The 24,138-nt window shown below is 48.5% G+C and overlaps 1 protein-coding gene across 1 annotated transcript; it reads left to right on the top strand.

The window, feature by feature from the left end:
* The first annotated feature begins 1,714 nt into the window (after positions 1-1,714).
* Positions 1,715-19,012, top strand: znf622 (zinc finger protein 622). Its single transcript, XM_055653553.1, is given in 8 exon segments — positions 1,715-1,847; positions 6,625-7,236; positions 10,566-10,681; positions 10,683-10,815; positions 12,895-13,057; positions 15,114-15,223; positions 16,839-16,982; positions 18,615-19,012. Coding segments are annotated over 8 exon segments (1,464 nt in total). The 5' UTR covers positions 1,715-1,795; the 3' UTR covers positions 18,749-19,012.
* The last annotated feature ends 5,126 nt before the right edge of the window (positions 19,013-24,138 follow it).

Raw genomic sequence — 24,138 nt, 5'->3', positions numbered from 1 at the left:
AAGCTGCTCATACTCAGTGCATACATATAATTTAGTACAAAAAACAAGAAACAGAAAACAAAAACAAAAGGGAGAAGGGGGGGGGATAGGTGCACAATTCTGCGGCGTTATATACATATCTATAAAGGCAAAATGGTGAAGGAGATGTTTAAAGATTATATTAAATATTAAAAATGTTTTTTTTTTTTAAATGTTAAAAATTACAGTTACAATACACATTACAGTTCCAAATTTCATTACGTGGATATAATAGATGGAAGTCCGGGTGTTGGGCTGTAAAGTCAGTGCCTGTGTGAATTAAGAGTAGTTATAATTTTCGGAAAACAACTATTCCTGAGTCTATTTGTCCTAGATTTGATGCACCTATAGCGCCTTCCAGAGGGCAGCAGGTCGAACAGTCCAAACGCAGGATGGGAGCTGTCCTTGATGATATTCTTTGCCCTGCTAAGGCAGCGGGAGGTGTAAATATCCATCAGGGAGGGGAGAGGGCAGCCAATGATCTTCTGTGCTGTCCTAGTTACCCTCTGAAGCCTCTCCCTGTCTGCCATGGTGCAGCTGCCGTACCATGCTGTAATGCAGTATGTCGGCAGGCTCTCGATGGACGAGCGGTAGAAGGTCAGCAGCAGGTTAGAGTCCAGGTTGTGCTTCCTGAGGACCCTCAGGAAGTGCAGCCGCTGCTGAGCCTTCTTGATGACCGCTGTGTGACACCGCATGCTGCCCCTCCTTCCCGCAACCGCACGTTGGGGGAACAGACCCAACGGGTCTGCACTTGGTCTAGTTATATATAAAAATCTGGAGAAATATATATGTATGTGTTATATCACATTCATGTATGTGTGTTCTTTCCTACACAATCTAATCAGTTGTATGGTCGCTGAATAAAATCATCCTTATCATTTGTTAATCTTGCTCAAAACAAATTTTATTTTGTTAAATACTTCATTAGGTAACCCCACCATTACAGACAGATCTCATTCCACTCTCTGGGTAAAGCACTTTGGTTTCAACGCGAGTTGATTGAAATAAAGTTTACTTACTACTTACTTACTGTTGGGAAGACCAAAAACAGTAAGGAACATTCCAAGAGCAGAGCAACTGGTATCTTGATATTGCTATTATTTTACCAAATACCGCAGTTGTGAACAGTGTGATGAGACGAATTACAGAGTGCAAGTTTAATACAAACATCAACTCAAACACAGCACATGAGCCATTTAAAAATAAATTAAAAAAAACATTAAAAAAAATTAACAGAATTCTAATTTATTAAAATATTAATCATTAACGAAAAATATCAGAATTGTGAATTAACAGAATTATGAATCATGAATCTAACACTACATCACACACACAAACTGTTCCCCCGCAACGCTGATTACACTGCGAGATGGATATACAAAGTTGGGTTACTGAAATGGCCGCTCCGTTGTGTACTACACGTCAGCCCATTGGAGTTAGCAGGAGTGGACTAACTTGCTCGCTGGAAGATTTTTGCTGTTGTCTGTGAGATCACGTGGGGCAGGGGCGGTCAGTTGACGTCACGTGGTTACGTGGCGGAGGATGACGGTCACGTGCAAAGATTATAGAGGACTGCTCTAGGATCTTTGGTCACGTGGGGCAGTGGTGGGGGTGGAGCTGAGGCCACGTGGTTCAGTGGGGGAGCTGAGGTCACGTGGTTCAGTGGGGGAGCTGAGGCCACGTGGTTCAGTGGGGCGCTGAGGTCACGTGGTTCAGTGGGGGGAGCTGAGGCCACGTGGTTCAGTGGGGAGGCGGTTGACGTCAGCGGCCACGTGGTATGTGGGCGGGGAACGTGGAGTCCAGTATCGGGGTAATGGCGGCGGTGAATGGTAAGTGCGTTCGCTCCTTGCGGTGAGGATAGGCCCGACGCGGCGACTTTGCGCAGGGACTCGGGCCGCGGGCCGCGCCGGCAATAGACGGGGAGCGGCCGCGACTAGTGTAGACACCAACTAAATGCTGATGTTAGCGGGACGGGCAGCGCCTGTGGAGGGAAGGAATGGTGACGTCTCGGGTCGAGACCCACTCGTGTGCTCACCCCTTGCTCATGTTTTATCTTCCCGCACCATTAATGTTTGTTTATATATATATGTGTGTGTGTGTATAATTGTATGTGTGTGTATAATTGTATGTGTGTGTGTATAATTGTATGTGTGTGTGTAATTGTACGTGTGTGTGTAATTGTACGTGTGTGTGTAATTGTGTGTGTGTAATTGTACGTGTGTGTGTAATTGTACGTGTGTGTAATTGTACGTGTGTGTGTAATTGTACGTGTGTGTAATTGTACGTGTGTATAATTGTACTTGTGTGTATAATTGTATGTGTGTGTATAATTGTATATGTGTGTGTGTATAATTGTATATGTGTGTGTGTATAATTGTATATTGTGTGTGTATAATTGTGTATGTGTGTGTATATAATTGTATATGTGTGTATAATTGTGTATATGTGTGTGTGTATAATTTGTATATGTGTGTGTATATAATGTGTATATTGTGTGTGTGTATAATGTGTATATGTGTGTGTGTATAATTGTGTATATGTGTGTGTGTATAATTGTGTATATGTGTGTGTGTATAATTGTGTATATGTGTGTGTGTATCATTGTGTATATGTGTGTGTGTATCATTGTGTATATGTGTGTGTGTATAATTGTGTATATGTGTGTGTGTATAATTGTGTATATGTGTGTGTGTATAATTGTGTATATGTGTGTGTGTATAATTGTGTATATGTGTGTGTGTATAATTGTGTATATGTGTGTGTGTATAATTGTATATATGTGTGTGTGTGTAATTGTGTATATGTGTGTGTGTGTAATTGTGTACATGTATGTGTGTGTGTGTATGTATAATTGTATATGTGTGTGTGTATGTATATATGTGTGTGTGTATAATTGTGTATATGTATGTGTGTATAATTGTGTGCATGTATGTGTGTGTATCTGTGTGTGTGTATAAGGGTTTCACGGCAGTCGGGTCACGACCCATGACCCGTACTGTTGCTACGCTACTCCAAATGGATTACACGCGATGAACTGCAAGTAGGCACTTACCATTGTTTCCAGCATAGCGGGCCCGTTAAAACCTGCTGAAATTGTTAATTTTTGTGCTGTAAATAATTATGGTAATCGGGATAAGCGTGTGAGACATTTAGCCTACTTCAGAATTCCAAAAGTGAGGAGAAATGACGGTAGATAAAAAGCGATAGCTGAAGGGACAACAACAGACAGAGTGCTTGGCGAACATTGGCCGTTTGCTCACTGCATTTCATCAACTAAGGCATTATTTGTGTTTTTTCTTGATTCCTTTGGCATCTAAAAAGTTTCAGAAGTGATTAATCTGGCTGTAATTTTTTTAAATCGCTCCTGGTTCTCGTGGGTTTTTACATACAAAATGAAAATGCATCTGAAGAAAAATTTACAGCCAGATTTATCACTTCTGAGAATTTTTAGATGCCAAAGGAATCAAGAAAAAACACAAATAATGCCTTACTTGATTAAATGCAGTGAGCAAACGTGATAATTCCCAATATTTTCAATGTTTACCAAGCACTTTAGCTGCTGTAGTCCCTTCAGTTCTCACTTCTCTATACCTTCATTTCGCTTCACGTTTGGAATTCTAAAGTTGGGTACATGTCTCTCACACTTACCCCGACTCCCACAATTTTTTTCAGCGCACAAATTCAACATTTTGGCGGTTTTTAACAGGTAGGAATGTACGCGTTTCTAGCATTAATAACATATACCGGAAGTGACGGATGTCTTCCAGTTGGATTTAGCGGCTCCGTGCGTCGAGCCGCATGACCCAGTGACCTTTCGTGCAACCACCCTATGTGTGTGTGTGTGTGTGTATGTATAGCTGTTTATGTGTTGTGTGTTTGTATGTATTCATATGTGTTGATGTGTGTATACTGTGTGCGTACTGCATTGTCTGCAGTTTTTCATATTTAATATGCAGTTCTTGGTTTCTTGGTCCTCCAAAATATTCCAAATGGAATTAAAACTGGAGGTGGTGGAGGGAGGACATAATATATATATATATATATATATGCATAATATATATATATATATATATATATATGAAAAAAACTGCAGATGCTGCAATATGCTGAAAGACACAGAGTGCTGGAGTAACTCAACGGGTCAGGCAGCATCTCTGGAGAGAAGGAATTTGGACATTTTCATAAGGTCCAAAACGTCAACACATGCAAAGATGCACTGACTCCAAAAGCATCTCCATCTCGACTAGCACGACCAACACCATCATAGTGCTGAGTGATGCTCTACCTGGAGCTTTTCAGCGTACTACATCCAGATCCAGACTCATAAGTGATAGGGGCAGAATTAGACCATTTGGCCCATTAAGTCTACTCTGCCATTCAATCGTAGCTGATCTATCTCTCCCTCCACACACCCAGTCTCCTGCCTTCTCCTCATCACCTTTGGCACCCGTCTAGACCCTTCAGACTAGAGTCAAGGGATAGGAAAGCTAGAGATATAGATGCTGATATAGAACAAATGAATGAAAGAAAGATAAAAAGCAACTATGATCAAAAGAACATTCCATTGTTATGTGTGTGGAAGAAGGGTTTCGACCTGAAATGTCGCCCGTTTCCTTCGCTCCAAAGATGCTGCCTCACCCGCTGAGTTTCTCCAGCCTTTTTGTGTACCTAAGAAGACTTTGAAGTTGGCACAACTTGGGTGGGGGAGGGACGCAGGGAGAGAGAGGGAAAGCAAGTGTTGAAGTTAGAGAAATCAATCATCATACCCTTGGAGGTGTAAGCTGGCCAAGTGAAATATGAGGTGCTGTTCCTCTAATATGTGTTTGGCCTCACTCTGACAGTGTAGGAGTCCTAGGACAGAAAGGTCAGTGTGGGAATGGGAGGGGGAATTAGTGTTTATCAACCGGGAGATCAGGTAGGCCCAGGCCCAGCCAGCCTGACCGAAACGATAACTCAGTCTATGTTTGGTCTCGTCCTTATAGAAACATAGAAACATAGAAATTAGGTGCAGGAGTAGGCCATTCGGCCCTTCGAGCCTGCACCGCCATTCAATATGATCATGGCTGATCATCCAACTCAGTATCCCGTACCTGCCTTCTCTCCATACCCCCTGATCCCCTTAGCCACAAGGGCCATATCTAACTCCCTCTTAAATATTGCCAATGAACTGGCCTCAACTACCCTCTGTGGCAGAGAGTTCCAGAGATTCACCACTCTCTGCGTGAAAAAAGTTCTTCTCATCTCGGTTTTAAAGGATTTCCCCTTTATCCTTAAGCTGTGACCCCTTGTCCTGGATATGAGTTCACACCTTCTGTTGTGTATATTCTGTTGTGCTGCAGCAAGAGGGCCCTATCCCTGAACTCTGTCTCCGTTACATTGACGACTGCATTGGTGCTACCTCCTGCACACATGCAGAACCCACTGACTTTATTAACTTCACCACCAAATTCCATCCTTTACTCAAATTCGCTTGGACCATCTCTGACACCACCCTCCCCTTCCTTGATCTCGCCATCTCCATCATAGGGGATAGACTATCGACTCGCGTCTATTATAAACCCACTGACTCCCACAACTATCTAGACTACACTTCTTTCCACACCTGCTATCCCTCTACTCCCAATCCCTCCGTCTATGCCCAATGAAATCTGTGCCCAAGATAAGGTGTTCCATACCAGGACATCCGAGATATCCTCATTCATTAGGGAATGGGGGTTCCCCTCTTCCATCATAGATGAGGCCCTCGCACGTGGACCGTTCCCTTGATCATCGTTACTTTTTGCATATCTTTCATTTGTTACCTATCATCGTCTATATCTCTCGAAGGTAAACAAAAATGCTGGAGAAACGCAGCGGGGCAGGCAGCATCTATGGAGCGAAGGAATAGGTGAAGTTTCGGGTCGAGACCCTTATAATCTCTTGTTTCCCTTTCCCTTGTCTGAGCCTGAAGTGGGGTCTTGACCCGAAATGTCACCTATTTCTTTTCTCCAGAGATGCTGTCTGACAGACGCAAAATGATGGGTAACTCAGCAGGTAAGGTAGCATCTGTGGAGGGAATGAACAGGTGTTGTTTTGGGTCGGGACCCTTCAGTTTTAGTTTATTGTCACGTGTACCGAGGTACAGTGGAAATCTTTTGTTGCGTGCTATCCAGTCAGTGGAAAGACTATACTTGATTACAATCGAGCCATTCACAGTGTAATACATGATAAAGGGAATAACGTTTAGTGCAAGATAAAATTCAGTAAAGTCCAAATAAAGATAGTCCCAGAGTCTCCAATGATGTAGATGGTAGCTCAGGACTGTTCTCTAGTTGTTGATAGGATGGTTCCATTGCTTGATAACTGCTGGGGGAAAAACTGCCCCTGAATCTATTCCCTCTATAGCTACTGCTCGACCTGCCGTGTTACTCTAGCTCTAGCACTATGCCTTATACAATAAATGTAAGCTACTCGTTTTTCCAGAGATGCTGCCAGATCCACGGAGTTAGCTTACTCCAGGATTTTGTCTCTCATCAGTGAGAGTTCTCCGATTGATATAGTGACAAAGCGAGATTGGGATTGATTATTTTCCCCTGGCTGTCTAACTTTTAACTGTTTCTGTTCAAGCGATGTCTTCCTACACCTGCATAACGTGCCGCGTGGCGTTCGCTGACACGGAGATCCAGAGGTCGCACTACAAGACGGACTGGCACAGGTATAACCTGAAGCGTAAGGTGGCAGACATGCCACCGGTTACGGCGGAGAACTTCCAGGAGCGGGTGCTGGCGCAGCGAGTGGCAATGGAGGAGCAGAGCAAGGGGACGGCGACAGTATGTGCCGCCTGTGACAAGAGGTTTGCCACCTACAATGCCTACGGCAACCACTTGAAATCGAAGAAGCACGTCGACGCGGAAAAGAAGGCTGCCGGCATCGCCAGCAAGGAGCTGGAGAGGCTCAACACCAAAAATCTGGAGAAGGGATTGAGTGAGGAGCGGATGGACAAAGACGCGATGAATCTAGCCATCCAGCAGGCAGTGAAGGCCCAGCTTTCCCCCTCGGCCAAGAAGAGGACCCTTAACCCAACACCCGGCGACACTCAAGCAAAAGTAAGCAAGAAAAGGCCCGACAAACCACCCCGCTTACTTTGGCTGGAGCAGCAAGCCAAGAAATTGGGACCGGACGAATCCTCCGAGGATGAGGAGCAGGACGTGGTGATGGAAGAGGAAGATGCAGGCGATGGTGAGTGACTGTAAATGTATCCTTAACAGCCTGCAGATGGCAAAATGAAGGTGAGGGTGAGAGGGGAGGTGAGGAAGATTTAATAGGAAACTGAGGGGCAACTTTTTCACACACAGGCTGGTGGGTATATGGAACTAGCTGCCAGAGAAGGTAGTTGAGGCAGGTACTATAACAGCAGGATGTTTCTATTAGTGGGAGAGTCTAGGACCAGAGGTCACAGCCTCAGAATTCTTGGACGTTCCTTTAGAAAGGCGATGAGGAGAAATTTCTTTAGTCAGAGGAATCTGTGGAATTCTTTGCCACAGAAGGCTGTGGAGGCCAAGTCAGTGGCAGAGGTAGATAGATTCTTGATCTGTACGGGTGCCAGGGGTTATGGGGAGAAGGCAGGAAATTGGGGTTGAGAGGGAGAGATAGATCAGCCATGATTGAATGGCAGAGTGGACTTGATGGGCCAAATGGCCTAATTCTGCTTCTATCACTTATGAACATGAACATTTAAAAACCATTTGGACAGGTACATGGAGAGAAAGGGTTGAGGGATATGGTGAACAGCAAACGGGAAGGGCTTGGATGGGCATGTTGTGGCCAAGTTGGGCTGAAGGACCTATTTCCATGCTGTCTGACGCTATATCTCTAATAAACAGTGTGACAGATGATCCAGCACCTTTCAAACTTTGGGGAGAGTTCTTATCTGAGGGAAAGGAGAGTATTCTAAGGGATATGATATACATGCATTTAGAAGGACTAGGACTGATTAGAGATAGTCCGCATGGTTTTCTATGTGAGAGATCTGAAGATGTGACAAAAAAGATTGATGAGGCCAGAGCTGTAAGCATTGTATGTATGGATTTCAGCACGGCATTTGACAAGGTCCAATATGGTAGGTTGCTCCAGAAGCTTAAATTGCATGGGATCCAAGAAAACATAGCTGACTGGATAGAAAATGAGCTTCATGGGGGGAAGCAGAGGGTGATGGTGGAAGATTGTTTTTCAGACTGGAGGCATGTGCCTCAGGATTCGGAGCTCGGCCCGTTACTGTTTATCATCTACGTCAATGATTTAGATGAGAACGTACAAGGGTTGATTAGTAAGTTTGCAGATGACACTAAAGTGAGTGCTATTGTGGATGGGTGTCAAAAATTGCAGCAGGATCTTGATCTGTTGGGCAGGTGGGCTGAGGAATGGTTGATGGACTACAGAGAAGTGTGAGGTGTTTTATTGTGGGAAACCAAACCAAGGTAGGATCTACACAGTGAGTGGCAAGGCTCTGGGGAGTGTTGTAGAACAGTGGGATCTAGGAGTGCAGGTACATGGTTCCTTGAAAGTGGCTTCACAGTTATATAGGGTGGTCAAGAAATCTTTTGGTACATTGGCCTTCATCAGTCAGAGTATTGAGTCTGAAGAAGGGTTCCGACCCAAAACGTTATCAATTTTTCTCCAGAGATACTGCCTGACCTGCTGGGTTACTCCAGCATTTTGCGTTTATCTTTGGTATAAACCAACATCTGCAGTTCCTTCCTGCATACATTGAGAATAAAGGTTGGGATGTCATGCTACATTTGTACAAGGATTTACAAGGATGTTACCCGGTCGTGAGGGCCTGAGCTATAGGGAGAGGTTGAGCAGGCTAAGACCAGAGTTGGGGAATCGAGAACCAGGGAGTATAAGGTGAGTGGAGAAAGATATAATGGGAATCTGAATGGCAACTTGGCCAGCAAGGTGGCACAGCGGTAGAGTCGCTGCCTTACAGCATCAGAGACCTGGGTTCGATCCTGACTACGGGTGCTGTCTATACGGAGTTTGTACGTTCTCCCGGTGACCTACGTGGGTTTTCTCTGGGTGTTCCGGTTTTCTTCCCACACACCGAAGACGAACAGGTTTGTAGGTTAATTGACTTCAGTGAAAAGTTGTCAATTGTCCCAGGTCTCTGGTGCTGTAAGGCAGCAACTCTACTGCTGTGCCATTGTAACTCTATTTTCAAGCAATTGAGTTTTATTCCTTTTGATGATACCCCTATGCACATTTAATTCCTAACAGTAAATATTCCAGCAAAGGGAGCAGCTGAAATCAGGCCTCCACTGAGTTTAAGCGGTGCAGCACAATCAGATTGTGTGGTTTTCCTGTGTGTGGGTTTGCCCATTTGGTGCCCGTTCTAACATTTTGATATTCAATCTGTAAATACATATTATGCTGCTTTGGCAAAGTATTTAAATTATAACTAAAAGGGACATGCTGGAGTGATTAGGCAGGTCAGGCAGCATCTCTGGAGAACATGGATAGGCCCTACCAGTCTGAAGAAGTGCCCTGACCCAAAACGTCACCTATCCATGTTCTCCAAAGATGCTGCCTGACCCGCTGAGTTACTCTAGCACTCTGTGAAACGTCACCTGTCCATGTTCTCCAGAGATGTTGTCTAATCCGCTGAGTTACTCCAGCACTCTGTGAAACGTCACTTATTCATGTTCTCCACAGATGCTGCCTGAGCTGGATGACCAGCCATAATCATATTGAATGGCGGTGCAGGCTCGAAGGGCCGAATGGCCTACTCCTGCACCTATTTTCTGTTTCTATGAGCTGCTGAGTTACTCCAGCACTCTGTGAAACGTCACCTATTCATGTTCTCCAGAGATGCTGCCTGACCCGCTGAGTTACTCCAGCACTCTGTCCATTTAAAAAAAAAAAAAAATTAATATTTAATTTTTATTAGAAGTACGGTAAATTAGAATAATACACAACACGTATGTCTTAATACATTTTTTGTACTGCTTCATTTTTTGAGCTTTAAGAAAAAGATAGAAGTAAAGAAAGTGCGCAAGAGTCGTGAAGGTGCAGGAGAGTGTTGAGAAAGGAAAGCCCCTTAGAAAAGAAGTTAGAGAAGGAAGTAAAGAAAGAAAGTAGACCCTAGAAAAGAAGGAAAAAGAGAGGAGAAACAATCGCTCTATTATAACATTAAACTCCGCAGAAAGGGGACTACCAGCCAAGTCTGATTTTGTTGTTTTTTTTTTTTTTACCCCCCGTTGCCAGATCCTGGCACCTTTTATTTATTTATTTATTTTTTATATTACTATTGCACCTTGTAATAGTTCCAATAACGTAGACCACGTCTTTTGGAAGTGGTCTGGTTTGCCTGCTAAGAGGAATCTCATCTCTTCCAGATGTAGTGTTTCAAACATATTTGATATCCACATTTGTATTGTTGGTGTAGGCGCATTTTTCCAGAATTTAAGTATGAGCTTTTTTCCCATTATTAGTCCATTTTTTGTTAACCAGCATCTGCACTGCCATGTCTCTGGATTACAACTAACTTTGCTCTTCACACTTTCCACCAGTTGAGTGGGAGGATTTGGACACAGCCGATGAGATGGAAGATGAAGCAGAAGAAGAAGATGAGGAGAGCAAAGCTGAAGGGCCGAGGGCAGACTCCCCGACTGCTGCCTTTCCAGTTCACGGACTGCTTGTTCTGCTCACACCACTCGCGGACTCTGTTAAGAAATATAAATCACATGACCAAGTCCCACAGTTTCTTTATCCCTGACGTGGAATTTCTAGTGGATCTGCGGGGGCTGATAAAATATCTGGGTAAGTACCACAAGTTTCCGAGATACTGTAAATTCATCAACCATTGACAAGGGTATTGCAAGACGAGCAAAATTATTTACAATGTCACAGGACCATAAGATGCAAGAGCAGAATTAAGCCTTCCAGCCAATCAAGTCTGCTCTGCACTTCGATTGAGACTGATCTCCCTTTCTCTCTCAACCCTTCTCTTCCCCTCGCCCCATAGCCCTTGTCACCCATAGTAATTAAGGACCTCTGCCTTAAAAGTATCCATTGACTTGGCCTCCACAGCCATCTGTGACAGAATTCCACAGATTCAACAACCTCTGGCTAAAGAAATTCCTCCTCATCTCCATTCTAAAAGTATGTACCTTTACTATGATGTTTAAGAAGGAACTGCAGATGCTGGAAAATTGAAGATAGACAAAAATTCTGAAGAAACTCAGTGGGTGAGGCAGCATCTAAAGATGCTGCCTCACCCGCTGAGTTTCTCCAGCATTTTTGTCTACCTGCCTTTACTATGAGGTCTCTGGTCCTAGACTCTCCCACTAGTGGAAAAATGTTGCTGATGAACATCAGAACAGGTGTGGAATGAGCTGACACAATTAAAATTGTCTGCTTTGTTGAAAGGCTGTGTCCCATGGTACATTGAGTCCACGTGATGTAGAGGGTAGTACAATGTGACTTAATGTGTTGGAAGGAACTGTAGATGCTGGTTTAAACCAAAGATAGACAGAAAAAGCTGGAGTAACTCAGCGGGTCAGGCAGCATCTCTGGTGAAAAGGAATAGGTGACGTTTCGAGTGAAGAAGGGTCTCGACCCGAAACCTCACCTATTCCTTTTTTTTCAGGGATGCTGTCTGACCCGCTGAGTTACTCCAGCTTTTTGTATCTGTCTTCAATGTGACAAGCTGCAGATTTGCCACTCATTTCTCTCCACAATGTTGCCGAAATGTTACCTTCAGTTATGTCCGCGACGGAGACTTGTTGAGCAGTAATTAGCTGCTACCGATTGCCTCTAAAGGGACCTTAAGCAGGGCTGGTACAGATGCTCCCCGATTTACCATGCTTCGACTTACGATATTTCGACTTTACGATCTGCGAACATTGGGCAACAGCAGCGAGCTGCAGGTCATTTCCGGTCTCGTGATCACATTGTATTAAATGCATTTGCGACTTAAGATATTTTCGATTTACGATGGGTTTATCGGAACGTAACCCCATGGTGGTTGGAGGAGCAGCTGTAATTAATTTGGGTAGGAAGGAAGGTTCATACCGAACACACACAAATTACTGGAGTAACTGATCAGATCCGGAAGCATCTCTGGAGAAAAGGAAGAGGTGATGTTTTGGGTGGGAACCCTTCTTCAGACTTATAATTTATTCTCATGCACCACATGACATAGATATAGAGCCGGACAGCACAGGAACACACCCTTCATCCCACAATGTCTGTGCCGAACGTGATGCCCAGTTAGACTAAAGTCAGCAGCTCAACACTTTGTCTTCAATTCTGAAGCTGTTTATCTTTTAGAAGTCATTTGATTCCAAACATTGAGACTAGTTGAGATCCAATGGGTTTTGGGATGGGATGCATATGCATTGTGGAAGCAAGGAACTGCAGGTGCTGGTTTACAACAAAAAAAAAAAGACAGTGCTGTAGTAACTCAGTGGATCAGTCAGAATCTCTGCAGAACATTTTCCAGCTTAGTAGGGGTGTTAAAGGTTAGTGGGAGGAGGCAAATTGGTTTGTGAAGGGGAAAAATAGATCAGCCATCATCGAATGGCAGAGTGGACTTGATGGGCCGAATGGCCTAATTCTGTTCCTGTGACATGAACATAGGTGATGTTTAGGGTCAAGACTCAGTCTGAAGAACAATCTGTCTGAAGAAGGGTCCCGACCCGAAACATCACCTATCCATGTTCTCCAAAGATGCTGCCTGACTGGCTGAGATATCCCAGCACTCTGTGAAACGTCACCAATCCATGTTCTCCACAGATGATGCCTGACCCGCTGAGCTACCACAGCATTGTGTCCTTTTTACATGCTACACTGGGTGGCCGACTGCTGGTGATGTGTGTACTTTTATTTTTGGTGCAGGGGAAAAAGTTGCTGTGGGAAATATCTGCCTGTGGTGCAACGAGAAGGGTCGGTCCTTTTACTCACTGGAAGCAGTGCATGCTCACATGGTTGACAGCAGTCATTGTAAGCTGTTCACAGACGGAGATGCTGCCATTGAATTTGCAGACTTTTATGATTTCAGGTAATACATTTTGTGCTTTGGGATATTATGTAGTTAGGTGCAGCAGGAAATGCTGCTGCTTTTGGCAGAAGCACATATACAATCAGGTTTTTTGGGGCTAATAACTGTACAGTTTGAAGGAATGCTGCACAAATCACGTTATTTCTCAGTGCCCAAGTTTAGTGTCGTTTGGAGATACAGCGCGGTAACAGGTCCGTCAGCCCACCGAGTCAGTGCCGACCAGCGATCCCCGTACCCTAACGCTCTCCTACACACTAGGGATAATTTACAATTTTACTAAGCCAATACAACCTACAAGTCCTTGGAGTGTGGGAGGAAACCAGAGATCCAGGGGGGAAAAAACTATTTGGGCCCGGGGAGAACGTACAAACTCCGTCCAGACAGCACCATTGTTTGGATTTAACTCTGGTCTCTGGCGCTGTAAGGCAGCAATTCTACCACTGCAACACCCTGCTGCCCTAAGTTCCAGCTTTCCATATCTCCAATGAGATACTCATCCATGCTGACCAAGTTGCCCCATTTAAACTACCATTTACCTCTAAACCTTTCCTGTCCATGTACCTGGGCAAATGTATATCAAATGTTGTTATATTGTTGTCGTCCATGAGTTTAATTTCACAGGTGTTTTATAACAGTTGAAATCCATCCCCATATATCCTCTGTGTTGGACAGGCATTTCAGGGTTTGAAATGTACGCAACACGCTGCACAAGAAACTGTCATGAAGTGGCAAATAGTCAGAAATTAATTAGTCAAGTCGAGAGTGTTTTAATGTCATATGTCCCGAAACGGAACCATGAAATTCTTACTTGCAGCAGCACTGCAGGTATATACAGTCATAGAGTGACACAGCATGGAAACAGGCCCTTCCGCCATGCTGTATTGACTCCAGGATATGTTTACATATGCTCCATCTGCGCTAGTCCCATCTAGTGTAGATGAAGCAAAATGCCCCAACTACACTAGTCCCATCTGCCTGATTTTGCCCAAGATCTCTCTAAACCTTTCCTTTCCATGTGCCTGTCCAAATGTCTTTTAAATGTTTATAATACCTGCCTCAACTACCTCCTCTGGCAGCTCGTTCCATATATTCACCGCTCTGTGGAAAAAGTTGACCCTCGGGTTCCAATTAAACCTTTCTCCTCTCACCTTAAATTTATGTCCACTAGGTCTTGAATCTCCCACTCGTGGTACAAGATGCTGTGCATCCACCTAATCTATTCCTCTCTATAAGATCACCCCTCATCCTTCTGCATTGCAAGGAGTTAAATCCTATTCCTGCCCAATGGGGAATGGTACGAAGGCCAAAGCTTTCAATTAGATTTTCCATGTCTTGCAGAATTAAAATTACAAAGCACTTTGCACACGAACAATGGTAGAAATTTGGAGCAATCCTCATAGTGCAATTCCACTGAACTCAGTGGTTGAGACAAGTCACAATAGCAATCTTGTTGGATGATGGAACAGGCACAGGGGAGTTTTTGAACACTTGCTCTCAGTCCGCCTTGTCCTACGAAATCTCCCGGCTGCCAGACATTTGAATTCCCCTTCCCATATTGACCTTTCTGTCCTGGGCCTCCTCCACTGTCAAAGTGAGGCCTCACGCAAATTGGAGGAACAGCAGCTCATATTTTGCTTGGCAACTTACAATCCAGCTGTATGAATATTGATTTCTCTATTTCAAGTAACCTGCATTCCCGTCCCTCCTCTCTCTTGCCTTCCCATCCTCCATTCTAGACATCCTACCAGTTCCACAGTTTGCTTCCTTGTATCCCTCCTAACATGCCTTCCCCAGCCAACAATGGGTCATTATGGACACCATCCTTCCTGAGGTCATCTGTTGCCGCCCCTGATTTCTTCTGGCCTTTTCTTGCATCCAGTTCATCCCTCCCCCACCTCTACTTTCAGTCTGAAGAAGGGTTGCAACCTGAAATGTCACCCATCCTTTTTCTCCAGAGATGCTGCCCGACTTGCTGAGGTACTCCAGTGCTTTGCGTCTATCTCAAGAGAGTACACAGCTAGTCATTTGTAAATGTTTTTGATTTTTTTTCCCTTAGAGAAAGTTATCCCGATCACAATGGAGAAGATGTTGAAAAGAAAACCACAGAGGTTCCTAGCAAGAATCTGGAATACAATGAAGAAACAATGGAGCTTGTACTTCCTTCTGGTTAGTACAAAGTCAAGATGTCCCTTCACTGAGATGTTCTTTGTACACCTAGTGTCATGCAGCTAAAGATAAGTCACAAAAAGCTGGAGTAACTCAGTGGAGCAGGCTGACTAAAGAGCCTCTTTGGACTGAAGAAGGGTCTCGACCCGAAACGTCACACATTCCTTCTCTCTAGAGATGTTGCCTGTCCCACTGAGTTACTCCAGCTTTTTGTGTCTATCTTTGGTGTAAACCAGCATCTGCAGTTCCTTCCTACATAGAGTCATAGAGCTATACAGCACGGAAGTTTGGTAGAGCTGCTGCCTTACAGTCCAAGTGCTTGTCCAAGGATCTGTTCCTCTGGCAGCTCGTTCCATATACCCACTAGGGCCGGGGCAGCACGGCGGTAGAGTTGCTGCCTGACAGTGCCAGAGACCCGGGTTCAATGCTGACTATGGGTGCAGTTTGTCTGTTACCCCTGTGCCTGCGTGGGTTTTCCCCGGGTGCTCCGGTTTCCATCCACACTCCAAAGACGTACAGGTTTGGAGGTTAATTGGCTGTGGTAAGAACTAAATTGTCCTTAGTGTGGAATAGTGTTAGTGTACGGAGATGATTGCTGGTCAGCACGGATTTGGTTGGCCCAAGGGCCTGTTTCCATATGTGTGTCTAAAGTACAAGATCAGAGCAATATTAGAGGCACCAGAAACTTCAGATGCTGGAACGCCATGCTGGGTGAATTCAATAGGTCAGACAGCATCACTGGAGGAAATGGACAGGTGACATTGCGGGTCAGGGCCAGTCAACAGATGCTGCCGGACCCACTGAGATCCCCCAGCGCTGTGTTTAAATCAGGGTAGTATTGCATTTGAATTTAAAATTTGAAACGCACTGGTGTAAAACAATGTTGTTAATTTGATTTAAATAGTTTGCTTGGGGCTAACCTTGCAATTTTTTTTTTTTTTTTTAATTGCGAGGGGGGGGGGGAAGAAAGAGGGTAAATGGTACAACTGCAAAATATCAAAACATCATAATTCAAATTTACTCAGTGCATTATATTAAAATCTTTGTGGAGAAGATGTTTCCATTAGTGGGAGAATCGAGGACTAGAGGTAATTAAATAACGTTCTATTAGGAAGGAGATGAAGAGGAATTTCTTTAGTCAGTGGAATTCTTTGCCACGGAAGGCTGTGGAGGCCAAGTCAGTGGATATTTTTAAGGCAGAGATAGATTCTTGATTAGTACAGGTATCAGAGGTTATAGTGAGAAGGCAGGAGAATGGGATTAGGAGGGAGAGATAGATCAGCCATGATTGAATTGGGCTGAATGGCCTAATTCTTTTCCTATCACATTATCTTATGAACTCAGCGGGTCAGGCAACATCTCTGGAAAACAAGGATAGGTGACGTTTCGTGTCAGGTCTGAAATTGGGTTCTGACCTGAAACGTCATCCATCCTTTTTCTCCAAAAATGCTGCCTAACCTGCTGAGTTACTCCAGCACTCTGAAACGTCACCTATTCATGTTTTCCAGAGATGTTGCCTGACCCATTAAGTTACTCCAGCGCTGTGTGTCTATCTTTCGTAATAAAATATTAATTTGCTACTGGTTTAACTTTTTTCCACTCTATTGAATCTCAGGTGCAAGAATTGGTCACCGGTCACTGATGCGATACTATAAGCAACATTTTGGCATCTCTAGAGCAGTGGCTGTGACTGGAACTCATCGTGTGATGGGCAAATTGCTACAGCAATACAAAGCCCTGGGTTGGACAAGTGAGCTTGGTAAGTGTCTTGATATCTTCAGTGCAGTAACTTCAATCTGTTACCTTCCTCAGCCTTAAAGTCTTTTGTTTAGTTTAGAGATACAGCCTGGAAAGGGTCCTTCGGCCCACTGAGTTCACACCGACCAGCGATCACCCCTTACAATAATTCTATTCTACGCACTAGGGGCAATTTACAGAGGGCTAGTTAACCTACAAGTCAGCACGTCTTTGGAGTGTGGGAGGAAACCAGAGCACCCGGAGAAAACTCACCCATCACAGGGAGAACGTACAAACTCCATACAGACAGCACCCGTAGTTAGGCTCGAACCCAGGTCTCTGGTGCTGTGAGGCAGCAACTCTACCAGTGCGCACAGTGCAAAAATCAAAACCCTCAAAAAGTCCTTAGTGCAATCAAAGACAGTCTATAGAAATCCTTAATTGAGGTTAGTATTGCGTGGTGTACGGGAGCCTGATGGTTGATGGTGAGAAGCTACCTTGAACCTGGTGGTCAGGGGGTTTTATACCTATTCATGATGTTAGATGTAAATTACCACCTTCCCGAAGGCAGGAGTGTGTGGCCTATGAGGTGTGCGTCTCTGATGCTGGCTGCCTATTTGAGCCTGTGCCTCGTGTACATCCCTTTGATTCAGTTTACTTTATTGTCTCGCGTACCGAGGTACAGTGAAAAGCTTATGTTTCGTGTCAACCAAGCAACGGAAGACAATAAATGACTACAATCAAGCCATCCAGTGTACAGATACATGATAAGGGAATTACGTTTTGTGTAAGATAAAGCCAGTAAAGTCTGAAAGTGGTAAATGTTGATGTAGGAATATAGATTCAAAACTGTGGAGCGATTGTAGATCTGCTTCTGTGGCCAGCACGCAGTCACCTGGGTTGACGCCATCTTGGAAGCTATACTAGGGTGGGGAGGTCAGTATCTGTGATGGGCTGAACAGTGTCTACCATCTCAGTTTAAACTAATATTATTTATATTGGGCAGCATGGTTGGGCAGCATGGTGGCACAGCAGTAGAGTTGCTGCCTTACAGCGCCAGAGACCCAGGTTCAATCCTGACTACAGGTGCTGTCTGTACGGAGTTTGTACGTACTCCCTTTTTCCCCGGGTGATCCGATTTCCTCCCACACTCAAAAGACAATAGGTGCAGGAGTTGGCCATTTGGCCTTTCGAGTCAGCACCGCCATTCAATGTGATCATGGCTGATCTTACCCAATCAGTACCCCGTTCCTGCCTTTTCCCCATATCCCCTGACTGCTACCTTTACGAGCCGTATCTAGCTCTCTCTTGAAAGTATCCAGAGAACCGGCCTCCACCGAGGCAGAGAATTCCAGACGTACAGGTTTGTAGGTTAATTGGCATCAGTAAAGATTGCCAATGGTTCCTAGTGTGTGGGTTAGTGCCAGTGTACGGGTGATCGCTGGTCGGCGAAAACACATTGAACCCTGGGGCCTTTCTCCGTGCTTTGTCTCTAAACTATACTATATTCCTGTCGGAAACAACTTTCAGCTGCTTAGACACGATAACTTACCTCAATTTATTTTTTTTCAATAGAGACAAATTGACTTTCTGAATTGTAGTGTAATAATCTCTGATGGTTTATGTGGCCGGCTGTTATTTCTTTCTTTACTAGCTAAAGCAGCATCGCAGAGAAAGGAGAAAGACATGCAGTACGTGCAAAGAATGAAATCCAAGTGGATGTTGAAGACAGGAATGGCCAACAACAAAACAAAGCAGATGCACTTTAGACAACAAATTCTGTTTTAGAAACTGTGGACTGTAGTTCTCAGTGTGTACCTGGCAATGATGGAAACCAAAAAGCAACATCAATAACGGGGGACTGATTTTCTTGCTGACTTTCAGTTGTATTTTGGGAAGGAGGGTGGGGGTTCATTTTGCTTCTCCAAATGTCTCTTTCAGGTTAATATTAAAACATTGGAAATTGTAAAGCATCAAAGCATTGCCTTAAAACATGAGTATTGTATCACACGCTGCTTAATGTAATTAAACTTAATTTTGCTCCAAAATAAATCTTCGGCATTCCACGTGCTATAATTTTGGCTTTCTACCATCTGGACCATCACAGCAATAACTGAGCTAATCATCTGATTTCAGTTCCATCTTTTCTTTAGTTAATGGAAAAGCTTGAATTGTGATCTCTCCTTTTGGTATCTTTCATCTCAATAGTATGAGCATTTAGACCTTGTTAGTGGTAGATGTTTTATTCAGTCTAACCTCGGGCAGCACAGTGGCTCAGTGGTAGAGTTGCTGCTTTATAGCACCAGAGATCCTGGTTCGATACTGACTACGGACGCTGTCTGTATGGAGTTTGTGACCGCGTGGGGTTTTCTCCAGGTGCTCCAGTTTCATCCCATACTCCAAAGATGTACAGATTTGTAGGTTGATTTGGCTTGGTATAAATGTAAATTGTTCCTATTGTGTGTAGGATACTGTTAGTGTACGGGGATCGCTGGTCAGGGTGGGCCCCAGGAGCTGTTTTCCCCGCTGTAGCTCTAAACTAATTGAAATGTCCCATGAACAATTATGAAAACTCATAATTTATTCTGCTATCATAATTTTCTCTGCTTCCTTTGGTTACTGGGTTCCTGCTGTTGCCCTAAGTGCAGTCTTTGTGTTGGCATTTTGGCCAGATTGACGTTTGAATTAATTTTTTACCAGCTGGTGGGCAAGGTCATACATTCTGGAATCTGGTCGTCTATAAAGATATTAGGACTTTAGAAGGATGAGGGAGATCTCATTGAAGCCTGCTGGATAATGAAAAGGCTTATAGTAGATGCGGAGATCATATTTCCACTAGTGGGAGAGACTAGAACTAGAGGGCACAGCCTCAGGAGATAAAGACATAACCTTTAGAATGGAGATAAGGAATTCCTTTACGCAGAGGGCAGTGAATTGTGAAATTCATTTACACGGTGGTAGGGTTGCTGCCTTACAGCACCTGCGACCCGGGTCCAATTCTAACTACGAGTCTGTACGGATCCCTCTAAATCTATCCTATCCATGAACCTGTCTAAATATTTCTTAAATGTTGCAATATTACCTGCCACAGCTACCTCCTCTGGCAGCTCGCTCCATACACCCACCACCCTTTTATGTTAAAAAGTTCCTCTAAACCCTTCCTGTCCATGTACGTGAGAAAATCCATTGTGGTAAATGGTGTACTTTGTTGATTCGTAGAATGAATGGATTCGTTGAGCAGGTTGAGCGACGATCTAATCAAATCATGAGTCATGGAGTCACACAGAACGGAAACCGGCCCTTTGGCCCAACTTACACATGCCAACCAAGAAGTCCCATCGAAGCTCGTCCCACCAGCCTGAGTTTGGCTCATATCCTTCTAAGCCTTTCCTATCCCTGTACAAATCTGAGGGAGCTGACAAGGTGGATGTTGATGGGATGCTTCTTATCATAGTCCTCTGTTGGGGTCAAGGAAAGAGTGTTCGCGTCGCTGCCCTGTTTCCACCAATCTTTCCACCACCACGCACAAGAAGTGACAAGACAGACACCATTGTATGCAGATGCCCAGAAGGGTGTTCAGCTCTGGCTGAACAACTTCTAATCTTGTGTGTGGACTCGATAAGAAGAAGATAGTCCTCTGTTTCTTGATTCCCTTACTCTGAGTAGAATACTCTGTGCATTTACCCTATCTATGATATGATCATATATACCTCTTTAATTTCATCCTCCTGCGCTCCAAGGAATAGCCTGCCCATCCACACCTGATAGCTCAGGCCCTCCAGTCCTGACGATTGGAGAAAAGGGGAATTTGTACCAGAACAGTACAGCACAGGAACGGGTCCTTTGACGTACAATGTCTGTTTGAACATGATGCCAAGAGCAACTCTTATCTGCCATATCTCTCCATTCTTATTGTATGCCCATCCAAAGTCTCTTTTGCACTTTGCCCCCTCTCACCTTCAAACTATGCCCTCTGGTCTTGGCCATTTCCACCCTGGGGGAGAATAAAGGTTCTGAATGTCTACCCTACCTGTGCCATCTATACTCATAATAGATGTAGACTGATGGAGGGGTGGGTTGGGGAGAGGGGGGGTGAGAATAGACTGGGGCGGGCGGAGAATAGGTTGGGGCGGGGCGAGTTGGGGGAAAGTTCATATGGGGGAAGGGTGGTGAGATGGTGGGGGGGGGTTTGCTGAGGTGGGATACGAGGATGGAATGGTGGAGCAGTGAGATCGGGAGGTTACAGAGGTGGGAGAGTGAGATTGGGAGGTGCACCGGGGAGGGGGGGGGGATTGCTGAGGTGACCATGTTGGGGGGGGGGGCGCCCATCGCCCCCATCACACCCGCACCCCTCCTCACACATACACCCTCACGCCCGCTCCCCCCTCCACCCACACACACCTCCCCCCCCCCACCTCTCACACATCCTCCGCCCACCCCTCACACTCTTCCCCATCCCTCACACACATCTCCCTTCCCTCACACCCCAATCCCCCACCCCTCACACACACCGCACATCTTCACCCACCCCTCACACCCCCCATCCCCCACACACCCCATCCCCCACACACACCCCCCATCCCCCCCCCTCCCCCACACCCCCCACACCCCCCACCCCCCCCATCCCCCACACCCCCCCATCCCTCACACACCCCACCCCCCCCGCCCCCCACCCCCTCCCGCTCACCCCCCCCCGCTCACACTCCCCCCCCCCCGCCCACTCCCCCCCCCCCCCCCCCCCCCCCCCCACCCCCCCCCCCCCCCCCCCCCCCCCCCCCCCCCCCCCCCCCCCCCCCCCGCCCCCCCGCCCCCCCCCCCCCCCCGCCCCCGCCCCCCACCCCCCACACCCCCCCATCCCCCACACCCCCCCATCCCCACACCACCCCATCCCCCCCCACCCCCCCCATCCACACACCCCCCATCCCCCACACACCCCCCATCCCCCACCCCCCCACCACACACCCCCCACCCCCCCCCCCCCTCACACACACCCCCCATCCCCCCCACCCCCCCACACCCCCCCTCACACCCCCCCCATCCCTCACACACACCCCCCCATCCCCACACCCCCCATCCCACACAACCCCCCCATCCCCCACACCCCCCCATCCCTCACACCCCCCCATCCCCCCACCCCTCATCCCCCACACCCCCCCACCCTCACACCCCCCCCATCCCCCACACCCCCCCATCCCTCACACCCCCCCACCCCCCACCCCCCCATCCCTCACCCCCCCCATCCCTCACACACCCCCCCATCCCCCACCCCACACCCCCCCCCACCCCCCCACACACCCCCCATCCCCCACACCCCCCATCCCCCACACCCCCCCCATCCCTCAACACACCCCCCCATCCCCCCCCACCCCCCCCCCCCCCACCCCCCATCCCCCACACCCCCCCCCCCCACACACCCCCCATCCCCCCACCCCCCATCCCTCACACCCCCCCATCCCCCACACCCCCCATCCCTCACACCCCCCATCCCCCACACCCCCCCCCCCCACACACCCCCCATCCCTCACACACCCCCATCCCCCACTCACACCCCCCCATCCCCCACACACCCCCCATCCCCCCACCCCCCCCCCCTCCCACAACACCCCCTCCCCCACACCCCCCATCCCCCACACCCCATCCCATCCCCCACAACCCCATCCCCCACACCCCCCCATCCCCCACCCCCCCCATCCCCACCCCACACCCCACCCCCATCCCCCACCCCCCCATCCCCACCCCCCCCATCCCTCACACACCCCCCATCCCTCACACACCCCCATCCCCCTCACCTCACACCCCCCCCCCCCACCCCCCCCCCACCCCACACCCCCCCCATCCCTCACACCCCCCCCATCCCCATCCCCCACACCCCCCCTCCCCCACTCCCCCCCCACCCCCCCCCCCTCCTCACACCCCCCCATCCCTCACACCCCCCCCCATCCCTCACACCCCCCCCATCCCCCACACACCCCCCCACACACCCCCCCCCCCCCCCCCACACCCCCCCACCCCCCCACCCCCCCACCCCCCCCATCCCCCCCACACACCCCATCCCCCACACACCCCCATCCCCACACCCCCCACTCAACCCCCACCCCCCATCCCCCCCCCCATCCCCCACACACCCCCCATCCCATCCCCCACACCCCCCCATCCCCCACACCCCCCCCATCCCCCACACCCCCCCATCCCCCACACACCCCCCATCCCCCACCCCCCCCCCCACACCCCCACCCCTCACACCCCCCCCCCATCCCCCCACCATCCCCCCCATCCCCCACACCCCCCCATCCCTCACACACCACCCCCCCATCCCCCACACCCCCCCATCCCCACACACATCCCCCATCCCCCACCCCCCCAACCCCCCCCCCCACCCCTCCCCTCTTATCCCCCCACCCCCCCCCCCCCCCACCCCCCCACCCCCCATCCCTCCCACCCACCCCCCACCCACCCCCCCCCGTCAACCCGTTAACGCCCCGTCCCCCCCACCCCACCCCCCCACCGCCCCCACGCCCACCCCCCCCCCCCCCCCCCCCACCCCCCCCACACCCCCCCATCACCCCCCCCCCCCCTCCCCCCCCCATCCCCCCCCCACCCCCCCCCCCCCCATCCCCCCACCCCTCCCCCCCCCCCCCCCATCCCCCACCCCCCCATCCCCCACACCCCCCACCCCCCCCACACCCCCCCATCCCCCACACCCCCCCATCCCTCACACCCCCCCCATCCCCCACACCCCCCATCCCCCCACCCCCCCCACCCCCCCCCCCCCCCCCACTCCCCCCCCCCCCCCCCCCCTCCCCCCCCCCCCCCCATCCCCCACACCCCCCCATCCCCCACACCCCCCCATCCCTCACTCCCCCCCCCCTCCCTCACACACCCCCATCCCCCACCCCCCCACACCCCCACCCCCATCCCCCCCTCACCCCCCCCCCATCCCCACACCCCCCCCATCCCCTCACCCACCCCCCCCACCCCCACCCCCCCCCCCCCCCCCCCCCCCCACCCCCCCCCCCACCACCCCCCCCCCCCCCCCCTCACACCCCCCCCCCACCCACCCCCACACCCCCCCCCCCCCCCACCCCCCCCCGCACCCTCCTCCCCCCCCCCGCCCCCACCCCCCCACCCCCCCCCCCCCCCCATCCCTCACACCCCCCCCATCCCTCACCCCCCCCCCC

Source organism: Leucoraja erinacea, chromosome 2, assembly GCF_028641065.1.
Source record: "Leucoraja erinacea ecotype New England chromosome 2, Leri_hhj_1, whole genome shotgun sequence".
NCBI lineage: Eukaryota > Metazoa > Chordata > Chondrichthyes > Rajiformes > Rajidae > Leucoraja > Leucoraja erinaceus.
The sequence above is the reverse complement of the archived record's forward strand: the minus strand, read 5'-3'. Positions and strand labels throughout refer to the sequence as shown.